At 41.0% G+C, this 12285-nt stretch overlaps 1 protein-coding gene across 1 annotated transcript in view; it reads left to right on the top strand.

Moving 5' to 3' along the window:
- Positions 1-12285, top strand: part of WRN (WRN RecQ like helicase) — a 405773-nt gene that overhangs the window by 229228 nt on the left and 164260 nt on the right. Inside the window, exon 29 of the mRNA XM_033960777.1 lies at positions 2172-2264. Within this exon, the coding sequence (XP_033816668.1) occupies positions 2172-2264 (93 nt within the window). The remainder of the gene's footprint in view (positions 1-2171; positions 2265-12285) is intronic.

The following is a 12285-nucleotide window of genomic DNA, read 5'->3' as shown; positions in this document are numbered from 1 at the left end:
CCACCCACCTCCCCTAGTTAGCTTCTTAGCAGGCTATCTGAACTGAGGAGCCACACGCCTCAGTTGGGCGTGAAGGCACTCGCACATGTGCAGTGCAGTCGGTCACAAACTTTCTAAAGTTTTTAAAGTGGCGATGCACTTGGGACCTTCTGTACCGAGGCTCTGTGGATGACATCATCCACGTGTGAGAATATCTGCCTGCTGTCCCTGGATAACACCTATTACGGTAAGTAACTGAGCTTTATAGATTAAGAACTGGTTGAAAGACAATACAGAAAGTAGGTTTAAATGGACAATATTATCAATAGAGAGGGTTAATACTGGGGTTTCCCAGGGGTCTGTGCTGGGACCGCTGCTTTTTAACATATTTTCAATGATCTAGAGATGGGAATAACTAGTGAGATAATTAAATTTGCTGATGACACAAAGTTCTGAACTGTTAAATCACAAGAGGACTGTGAAAAATTGCAAGAGGACTTTGTGAGACTGGGAGACTGGGAATCAAAATGGCAGATGATGTTTAATTTGAACAAGTGCAAAGTGATGCATGTGGGAAAGAGGAACCCAAACTATAGCTATGTAATGCTGGGTTCTTTGTTAGGAGTCACTGCCCAGGAAAAGGATCTAGATGTCATTGTTGAGGATTCATTAGTAGCCTCAGCTGGCAGCGGCTAAGAAAGCAAATAGAATGTTAGGAATTATCAGGAAAGGAGTGGAAAACAAAGATGAAAATGTTATAATGTGTTGTATCGCTCTATGGTACAAGCTGCACCTCAAATACTGTGTGCAATTTTGTTCGCCGTATCTCAAAAAAGATATAGCGGAATTAGAAAAGGTATAGAGAAGGGTGACAAAAAAAATAAAAGTAATGGGATGACTTACTTATCAGGAATTCCCTCCCTGGCAGCCTGAGGACCTGCTCTAACCATTTACAGTTTAGAAAGAGATGTTGAAGACACAAGTGTTTGTGAAGGCTTTTCTTTGAAATTATGTTGGTAGGCACATTTAATAAGAATCCTGAATTGTGATCGCTGCAATTTATTTAGTGGGGATAGATAACATGTAAACTCATTGAGTTTGTTTTTTTTAACATTATCTTATGTGGATTCAATTACTATGTGATTGGAATGTAATTGAATGCATTTTGTAAATGTACTGTCCTTTGAACTACTGTGAATGTTTTAATTGTTAACCGCTTAGTTATAGGCGGTTTAGAAATTTTAGAAATAAATAAATAAAGCTTAAGCTTGGAGAAGAGATGGCTCAGGGAGTGATATGATAGAGGTCTATAAAATACTGAGTGAAGTGGAAAGGGTACCGTATTTCCCCACAAATAGGCTGCAGAAAATGCCTATTCGAGTTTTAAAACTGGTAGATAAGCCGCCCCTTTGTATTAGCCACGGCTTACCTACCAGTAACTGGGGCGGCCTGTACTGTATTTTAAAATCATCCCCCCCTTACCTCCCTCACTGGACGGCGGACAGCTGCCTCCTGGAATCTCGTGGCCAGTGGTGCAAGGCAGGAGCGATCTTTTCAGTCTCCAGCCCGGCCCCGCACTGCTTCCTGCATGGCTTTGCTGTCGGTTCTCACGGGACTCAGGAAACTGCCATGAGGATGTCTGGCTTCTATAAAGCTCAGCAAAGCTAATGGCACCATTTGGAAAGGAGAAGAGAGACTAATTGCAAATTAAATTCTGAATTTTGAGGCATAAAGAAACTTTTGTTTAAGTTATATATCATTGTACTTTTTTAAGATTATATATCATTGTTGTTTATACCCTGCTTTAGTTGACTTTTTGGGGTTACTACAGTTGCTCATAATTTGGATTTCTGCAGCACTTATCCTTGGCCTGGAGACTGAGGGAGAGGAATAAATAGCAAGTGTTATTATTTTGAATTGTACAAACATGAGTGATAGAAATATTTTAAAATTTTCCCTGTTAAATATCATATACATCAAACAATTTTTGTTCAGGGGAAAAACTTCACGTCACCCTCCCATACTCTCCAGCCCCATCTTCAGGTTCTCATTGTCTGTGAATGAATCAGCTAAGTAATTGGCTCCCAGGTGAATCAATTAATGATGATGATTTTAGCTCATTGTTTCATGTAATGAATTCAGCATGTAAATTCTTGTTCTTTTTATTTAATTCCCATCATCCCCTGGGGTAGGATCATCTTATCTCATTTTGAAGACAAACAACTTCGAAAGGCCACATCAGGCATCATGGGGACTGCAAAATGCTGTGATAACTGCCAGACCAGGTGAGTGCTCTTCTTTACAGGCCCAGGAATTCACAACTTTTTGTACCTATTTTCTTCAGGACTGTGGATTTTCTGACTACTATCAAGGATTACCTACTAATAAAAATTAGTAGGATTACCTACTAATAATATTGTTGGTCACATGCTCAAATTCCCAGAATCCTATTTTCAAAACTTATTTTCCCCTTTCAATGTAATATGCTAGTGCATCAAAAGTAAAGTGCAATATGTCATCAAAATGAACTTCCATATACACAGTATTACTGCACAAGTAGGATGTGTGACATTCTGCTGAAGATAAGCTTGGTTCACATACCATACCATATAGTTTCTTATGTCCTGCAATTTTAACAAGGAATTATTGCGGCTTACAATAAGATTGGGATCAGTTTTTACATTAGCAATTAGGTTCTAGTGAACATATTAGATAGAGATCAGTCAGTTATAAAGAGAAGATTGAGATCAATTATTACAATTAGCAGTTAGGCTCTAGAGAGTGTAGTAGATAGAGATCAGTCATTATAAGAAGAGATAAGTCTTTAACAATCTCCTGAATCTGAAATAGGAGGGGGACCTGACGTAAATAGAGGGGTAGACTATTTCAGACTCAGTCTGGGGCCAAGGGATTCAAAGGTGGGCTCAAATAGTTTTTTTCTGTTGAACCTAATGAGGGGAGGGGAAGTACAGCTTAAGATGTTGTGTCTTTCTTGCGGTATGGAATGAACAGGGAATCTTGATGTCCGATACTAGTCTTTCAGAATTTTCACCATAAATCGCTTTATAGACCATGCAAGCAATCTTGAAGAGAATCCTGTTTCATTGGTAACCAGTACAAATTCTCCCAACAGTGGGCTTGCCCTCTTGAATTTGCCTACTCCAAAAATTAATCTGGCCGCAATATTCTGGAGTAGTTGTAATATCTTGTGTTCCTTCTCAGTAATGCCGTAGTACAGAGAATTACAATAGACTAGGTATGGTAGCAAGACATAGTGACTAGTGGTGTACCCCAAGACATAGTGACTAGTGGTGTACCCCAGGGCTCGGTACTTGGGCCGATCCTTTTTAATATTTATATCAATGACCTGGAAAACGGAACATCCAGTGAGATCATCAAGTTTGCAGACGACACAAAACTCTGCCGGGCAATCAGATCGCAGGAGGACAGTGAGGAACTCCAGAGCGATTTGTGTCGGTTAGAAAAATGGGCGGAGAAATGGCAGATGAAGTTCAACATGGAGAAATGCAAGGTAATGCATTTAGGCAGTAAAAATAAGGAATACGAGTACAGAATGTCAGGTGCAACTCTGGGAAAAAGTGAACAAGAAAGGGATCTGGGTGTACTGATAAATAGGACCCTGAAGCCGTCGGCACAATGTGCGGCAGCGGCAAATAGAATGTTGGGCATGATAAAGAAAGGAATCTCGAGTAGATCGGAGAAAGTTATAATGCCGCTTTATAGGGCAATGGTCAGACCCCACTTGGAATACTGCGTCCAACATTGGTCTCCCTACCTAAAGAAGGATATAAAACTGCTGGAGAGGGTGCAGAGACGAGCAACTAAACTAGTGAAGGGTATGGAGAAACTGGAATATGAGGATCGACTTAAAACACTGGGATTGTTCTCCCTTGAGAAAAGGAGACTGCGTGGGGATATGATCGAGACCTTCAAAATACTGAAAGGAATCGACAAAATAGAGCAGAGAAGATTATTTACATTGTCCAATTTGACACGGACAAGAGGACATGAAATGAAGCTAAGGGGGGGCAAGTTCAGGACTAATATCAGGAAGTTCTGCTTCACACAGAGAGTGGTTGACATCTGGAATACTCTCCCAGGGGAGATTACTGCGGAATCGACAGTCCTAGGCTTCAAAAGCAAACTAGATGCATATCTCCTTGAGAGAATAATAACACAATGGCTATACCACCAACTGGAACCTTCAATATATCATGAAAAGAGAAAATAGTCCCTGTATATATTAATCTCCAAATCTCATAAGGAGAACATAAGATACAACGATCCTCAGAGGGTGAATTACCCACAGGTTCAAGTGAGCTGCTATTACTCAACCACGATCTTCACTGGATCATATACGTATCTTTGTTTAATTTGTTATTTTTTGATTTTTGATTTTTATCTTTTTTATAACAATATTAAAGTTTTGTTCATACTTTAAATAACTTAATTAAATAACTTAGCTTGCTATTTTAGATAAGGGAGCGCCTCCACCAACATGCCATGTTTCACAATGCTTTCCTCAGGGTTGAGGCTCCCGATTTGTATCTGAAAAATATATAAATATCGAATATTACTCCCAAAGTTCATTTTATCATGTTCTTAAAACAACATTTATAACTAAATGTAATAAAACTATTTAGTAATGGCCAATCAAGACCTATAACTTTTTCAACTTACTCATGTGTAAAATGAAAATCGCTCCGTTCGAGTAGATTTCATAGTGAACGAGCGCGTCTGTCGTCAGATCCGGTTTTAACCCCAAGAGGAGGGATCTCAACCAGAGAAACGTCACGTACTTTTTTGATTGCCGGACTTAATTCAAAGCTTTCAGCGGACTCAGACTACTGACATCCAGTCAATTTCTTCGTTTAATCCATGAGGAGATAAAGCATTCAAAATAAAAATCCGGCATTATCCATGCAAATTAAATATATATTACTCAAACATTGGCATATTATTTGCCTATTGGAGGAGATGCCTGAAAAACCGTTGTTTGCTTTCAAGAGACACCGAAATATAGGAGAAATATTGCAAAGTACTTCAGCCCCCTCTCAACGAGGGTATCATACAAGTTGTGGCAGATGTCAATGGTGTCCTTTCACCATCCCCGGAGAATCTTGGTGTCATCCAACTACGGGATTGGTTGTTCAATCTAAGGACATCACTACCTGTAATACTACTAATGTCATTTACATTATCCAGTGTCCGTGTAACTTGATTTATGTTGGGAGAACTCAGCGTTCGATTAAAACCCGGCTGAATGAACATAAATCGCGAGTTCATACTGAAACTGACACAGCACCCATTGTGAATCATTGGATAAAAAAGCAGCATTCCTGGCATGACATTAGATGGCGCATTATTGATTTTGTAAAAATAGGGAAAGAGGGTGGGAATTATAAATCAGCTCTTAATATCAAAGAACAAAAATGGATTTTTATTTTGAATGCTTTATCTCCTCATGGATTAAACGAAGAAATTGACTGGATGTCAGTAGTCTGAGTCCGCTGAAAGCTTTGAATTAAGTCCGGCAATCAAAAAAGTACGTGACGTTTCTCTGGTTGAAATCCCTCCTCTTGGGGTTAAAACCGGATCTGACGACAGACGCGCTCGTTCACTATGAAATCTACTCGAACGAAGCGATTTTCATTTTACACATGAGTAAGTTGAAAAAGTTATAGGTCTTGATTGGCCATTACTAAATAGTTTTATTACATTTAGTTATAAATGTTGTTTTAAGAACATGATAAAATGAACTTTGGGAGTAATATTCGATATTTATATATTTTTCAGATACAAATCGGGAGCCTCAACCCTGAGGAAAGCATTGTGAAACATGGCATGTTGGTGGAGGCGCTCCCTTATCTAAAATAGCAAGCTAAGTTATTTAATTAAGTTATTTAAAGTATGAACAAAACTTTAATATTGTTATAAAAAAGATAAAAATCAAAAATCAAAAAATAACAAATTAAACAAAGATACGTATATGATCCAGTGAAGATCGTGGTTGAGTGAGAGCAGCTCACTTGAACCTGTGGGTAATTCACCCTCTGAGGATCGTTGTATCTTATGTTCTCCTTATGAGATTTGGAGATTAATATATACTGGGACTATTTTCTCTTTTCATGATATATCTCCTTGAGAGAGGCATATAAAGATATGGTTGGCTATAAAATAAGCCAGGTGTATACCTAGCAGGGCCTCCGCATGTGCGGATCGCCGGACTTGATGGACCGAAGGTCTGATCCGGAGATGGCGCTTCTTATGTTCTTATGACAGCCTGTGCTATAATTCTAAAATTAGCTTGGCTTAAGAGGGAACGTATTGTTCTTAGTTACCTTAGTCTAAAGAAGAATTTTGTGGCCAGGGAGTTGATCTGATCTTTGAAGGTTAGTTGGGAGTCTAGGATGATGCCTAGGATTTTCAAAGTTTTCTAAATTTTGAGGATCTCACTAGTGGACAGTACCAGATCTGTATGTGGAAGTGAGTTATAATGCCCGAAGCAAAGCACTTTGGTCTTCTGTTTATTAAGTTTAAGGAAGTTCTTTTGTATCCCCATGCTCAGGTCCTCCATGGTCCACACTAGGTGTTGTAGGGTGGTCTCAAAAGAATCTCTGGATACACAAAGTAGAAAGATGTCTTCCACATAAAATAATGTGTGGATATGAGGGGAGGAGAATCCTTTTGCCAGGGCTCTTAAGATATTGAACAAGGATGGAAACAGCGGGGATCCTTGTGGCAGTCCACAAGAAGTAGCCCATTTTTGGGACCTCTTATTTCCCTTTCTTACTTTGTAGGTCCTATTTCCTAGAAATTCAGCAAACCATTTTAGGACAAATCCATATATGCCCAATTTGTTCAATTTTAGAAGGAGTAGTGAGTGGTCTACTCCATCAAACACAGCAGAAATGTCAAACTGTAGCAGCATGGATTATCTACCCCTGCATAAATATGATTCTGTTGCGGATATACAGGAGTCTATACGTGAGCTGTTGATTCCCATTTCCCGGAAACTGCAGGAAGATATCCCTTTAAGAACTTGAGAACTCCTCACCTTCTGCAGTGGAGCACAGCACCCCCCCCTCAATTATTCCTTCTGCAAGTGAACTCAGAAGGTGTGTTTTGCTCTGGTCTGTTTTTTTTACTTATTATTTTCATTTTTTCCACTGGATTTCTAAAGTTCTTTGTGGCTTCGGTGCTCGAAGATCCCCTGCTTGGGCATACTCCACCAGGGAAAGGATGCAGTCCTGTATGGGAGGAGTGCTGCTCCCAGGACATCTCTCAGATCTCCTATGGAGCCAGCCTTTTTTGAGTCCCTTCAGGAGCTTGGGGTCCATCCCCCTGGGAGCAACTCACCTGCTGATTGAGTCAGAAGCTTGAGCACAGGCTGTGTGGCCTTTTAGTAAGAAACTTAGGGGTATCAGGGAGCAGGCTGCATAATTTCTTCCCTTTTTGCTGCGTGAGGAATCCCAGGGGTGGGAGTCGGTGGCCAAGGTCCATTCAGCTGGCAGCCAGAAGATTTCTTTCGACAGTTGAGGACCTGAGCAATTTCTGAGGCAGAAATCCTTTCCCTGCATCCAGGCTGATTCAGACAAACCGGCACTTGAAGTCACAGTGAGTACTCCCATTAATCCCAATGGGTAATATCAGGGGGTCTGAAATTTGGAGTTTAACTGGTTTCTGGGGTTAGTACTCGGTTCCCACTCCTCTAAAATCCTAAAATCATTATTTTTTATTTTTGCATGAAGCTCCAAAGGCCTGTTTTCGGCGTGATATATATATATTTTTTTTGATGATGGCCTTCTTGGATTTTTAGTGATTTGATTTTTAAACTCCTTTTTTCTACTTCAAAACTGCTTGTTTTGATAAGTGACTGCTTCTGATGGATGCCCCAGGCCTTTCTAGGTCTGGATCCTGTGTTGGTTGCATACGGTTGCCAGTTGAGGAGCGGCTGTGTTCCATGTGCTGTGGGAGCTAGTGACTTTATAGCATGAACGATGGATCAACTGAAAAAACTATGCTAACGCATTTAAAAATAAGTCCCGATTTTTCATTGTTTCATATTAATTTCTGTTGGACGCATTAGGGAGAACAGTGGAGAAGTTGAACCTTTTTTAAAAAATTTTTATTTTTATTCATTATCATATTATTCACAAGTAATACAACTTGTTAAGGCAATACAGAGTAATAATCCATTATATAAAAAAGGCCAAAAGAAGAAATATTCACATTACTGTTAGAAACAAAACCAGTTCTTGATGGTTATAACTCTTTCATAGATCTCAAAGTAGGAGAATGATCCAGTTACAGGGAGATAATCAAAGAAAAATTACAAATTATAAATTAAGAAAAAGGCTTAATACATTTACCCCCCAGATTTTATTTTTTAGAGCTAGACTCTCCACCTCTGATTAACCCCTTAAGGTCCAAAAAGGATCTTAGATGATCAGGTGCATAAAAAACATATTTTAAACCCTATATATTTGATTATGCATTTACAAGGATAAGCTAAAGTAAAAGTAGCCCCCTACTTCTTTGTGTCTTCTCGCATTGCTAAAAAATGCTTACGCCTTTCTTGTGTTGGTTTTGTAACATCATGGTGTAGCCATATACGTTGACCATAGAAAGGTGTACCTATTTTTTTAAAGAATAACCTCATGATTGAATTGAGATCTTGCTCAAATATAAAGTTTACAATTAATGTAGCTCTGTCCTTTACATCCATGAAAGAATCTTCCAAAACTGCTGTTACATTTTGTAAATCAATATCAACTGGTAAATTCCCAGAAAGTGGTACATTTTCAGAAACGAGTACTTCTTCCAAGCCAGTATTTCTTTTTGGTGTTGTTAAGTAATGAGCCTTGTTTATAGGTAGTAATTTATCTGGTGGAAAAGACAAATTCTCCACCAGAAATTTTTTAAAGACGTCAATCGGTAACATAGAAGGAATTTTTGGACAATTCAGTACTCTTAAATTAAGATGTTGATTATAATTTTCAATCATTTCTATCTTGCGTGAAAGAGTAGTCTGGTCTCTAATTATAGTAATAATGGTATTTTTCAAAGGAATAGTCTCAGAATCTATCTTCCCCTAAGCATTCTTGTTTCACTTTTTCAATATTTGAAGTAAAGGAGTCTACTTTGGTTACCAGTACTTGAACATCTGAAGCCGTCTTCTCCTCCATTCTCCTTATGGCCTCCAGGAGGATATCCAGGGTGTTAGCAGGAGTTCTTCCTGAGGCTTCTGCTCCCTCAGAGATCTTACTCCCCTGCTCTCCAGCCGAGAGTGTAGCTCCGCCCGCTGCTTGCTCCGGAGTAATTCCCTCCTCCCCTCCGGATAATGAGTCGCTGCTCTGCCCCCCTGCTGGACAGAGCGGTGCAAAGATCGTTGGCGACAAGAATGTCTCCAAATCCAAGGGCTCGAGTGCTCCCTTACTCAAAGCCATGGCGGAGGTCTGCAGCCATTGGGAAGTCCGAGGGTCAGCAGCGTTCCGCGGCTCTAGGAAGCGCTGAAGTGTTTGCTGCGTCAGTGAAGATGTAAGGGCCGCAGGTTGAGATATCTTCAAGGCCCCTTTCCTCTTAGTATGGGGCATAGTCAGAAACTTGCAAGAATCAAAAAGCAGTAAATTTTGAAGTAAAAAAAAAGACAGCCGGGACACCACTGCTACACGTCCGCCATCTTGGATCACTCTCGTTCCCGAAATGTTCTTTCAATTAGAAATGGATCTTGAACCTTTTTGATTGAACTTAATTTAAGCAGTTAAATATTGCAGTTAGTATACTAGGAGTAATATCACAGACACTATTTTTGATTTGAGAGTGATTTTTCACTATAATTTCAACACGTTTGTGCACATCAGGTCCAAGGATGTTTCACACTTATAAAACCATGTTGGGTTATCACAGCTTACAACTCTGGGAGCAGGCTTGTCCTGCCATATGAGTTGTGAAAACTGAGGACCTGCGCTCACACATTTAAAAATTTTGTGGTGTCATAATTATTGCTACACAATTTATGTGTTTTCTGTGAGCTCTCCTAGTATACTTTTGGCTCCTGAGGAAGAATTTTGTATATTAGATTATTGGGTATGACGAGCGATGTGATTAAATTTACGAATGATACGAAGTTATTCAGAGTAGTGAAGACGCAGGGGGATTGTGAAGATCTGCAGTGTGACATAATCAGGCTTGAGGAATGGGCATCGACATGGCAGATGAGGTTCAACGTGGACAAGTGTAAAGTGATGCATGTCAGTAACAAAAATCTCATGCACGAATACAGGATGTCCGGGGCGGTACTTAGAGAGACCTCCCAGGAAAGAGACTTGGGAGTTCTGATCGACAAGTCGATGAAGCCGTCCACGCAATGTGCGGTGGTGGCGGCAAAAAGGGCAAACAAAATGCTAGGAATGATAAAGAAGGGGATCACGGACAGATCAGAGAAGGTTATCATGCCGCTTTACCGTGCCATGGTGCGCCCTCACATGGAGTACTGCGTCCAGCACTGGTCGCCGTACATGAAGAAGGACATGGTACTACTCGAAAGGGTCCAGAGAAGAGCGACTAAGATGGTTAAGGGGTTGGAGGAGCTGCCGTACAGCGAAAGATTAGAGAAACTGGGCCTCTTCTCCCTCGAACAGAGGGCATTGAGAGGGGACATGATCAAAACATTTAAGGTACTGAAGGGGATAGACTTAGTAGATAAGGACATGTTATTCACCTTCTCAAAATTAGGGAGAACGAGAGGGCACTCTCTAAAGTTGAAAGGGGATAGATTTTGTACGAACATAAGGAAGTTCTTCTTCACCCAGAGAGTGGTAGAAAACTGGAACGCTCTTCCGGAGTCTGTCATAGGGGAAAACACCCTCCAGGGATTCAAGACAAAGTTAGACAAGGTCCTGCTGAACAGGAACGGCGCTGGTAGGGTTAGTCTTGGTTAGGGTGCTGGTCTATGACCAGAGGGCCGCCGCGTGAGCTGGGCATGATGGACCACTGGTCTGACCCAGCAGTGGCAATTCTTATGTATTTTCTTACCTATCAGGGTTTTTGGTTTGGAAAGCTGTGGGAGGAAGGGGCAGGAGCATCAGGCTTGGCCCCCAGTCAGTCCTCCAAGGCCTTGGAATCCTTGAAATCCCAGAAAAACCGGTCTAAGAGGAAGAGATGCTGCTCAGATGAACCAGTGAGGGGTCAAAATGCAAGCATGTCGTGGCGGAAGATGCATTTCTTCCAGTCTGGAGTTATGTATGGAGCCTCGGGTCCCCCAATGTAAGGCTTCTCAAATTTTGTCAGCCTCTTATGGAAAGCCTATTTAATGGAACCGTGAAGCGTTGTGTAGCCTATGTGCATGTCTACTACACCTAAGGGGGATTCTTCTCCAAAACAGGCATCGGTGCCTCATACTACACCAGCTCCAGTGACAGTGACCCTTCAGAGCAGGATTGGGATGATTGGAAGTCCCTTTCCATGCATTTGTTGTCGTTAGGCTTTTCTGTGATGGATGATGTGGGATCCTTTTCAGGGTCCAGTATCCAGGGGTCAGGTGTGGCATATCAAGGTGATGATCCCTCCATGTCTCGCCTTTTCAGGACAGCTTCAATATTCCATGTCATAAGAATATAAGAATAGCCTTACTGGGTCAGACCAATGGTCCATCAAGCCCAGTAGCCCATTCTCACAGTGGCCAATCCAGGTCACTAGTACCTAGCCAAAACCCAAGGAGTAGCAATATTCCATGCTACCGATCCAGGGCAAGCAGTGGCTTCCCCCTTGTCTTTCTCAATAACAGACCATGGACTTTTCCTCCAGGAACTTGTCCAAACCTTTCTTAAAACCAGCTACGCTATCCGCTCTTACCACATCCTCTGACAACGCATTCCAGAGCTTAACTATTCTCTGAGTGAAAATTTTATTTCCTCCTATTGGTTTTAAAAGTATTTCCCTGTCATTTCTGACACCCTGTCTATACTAAAGCTTGATGCCAAGCAGCCTTCTATCTCACAGTGCTCCATCATATGTGGCACTAATACACAGATGAACTTTTTTCCAGCTCACCTGGATCTTACTTCTTTGGTCACTGATCAGTGGGAGCATCCTGAAGGCTCACTTAGGGTGGCCAAAGCTTTGTCTTGGTTCTGTCTTATGCTCTAAACTTCCAGCAACTGTTTGTCCAACTGAAGGTGGACTCTGTAGTGACTCAAGTGACCAAGTGCACCTCCCCTCCTAGTGAAGGTGAAGTGATGCTGAAAGACACACAAGATTCTAGAGTGGATGTGGTCCTGAAAA

This window comes from Geotrypetes seraphini, chromosome 1 (assembly GCF_902459505.1).
Source record: "Geotrypetes seraphini chromosome 1, aGeoSer1.1, whole genome shotgun sequence".
NCBI classification, from domain to species: Eukaryota; Metazoa; Chordata; class Amphibia; order Gymnophiona; family Dermophiidae; genus Geotrypetes; species Geotrypetes seraphini.
The sequence above is the reverse complement of the archived record's forward strand: the minus strand, read 5'-3'. Positions and strand labels throughout refer to the sequence as shown.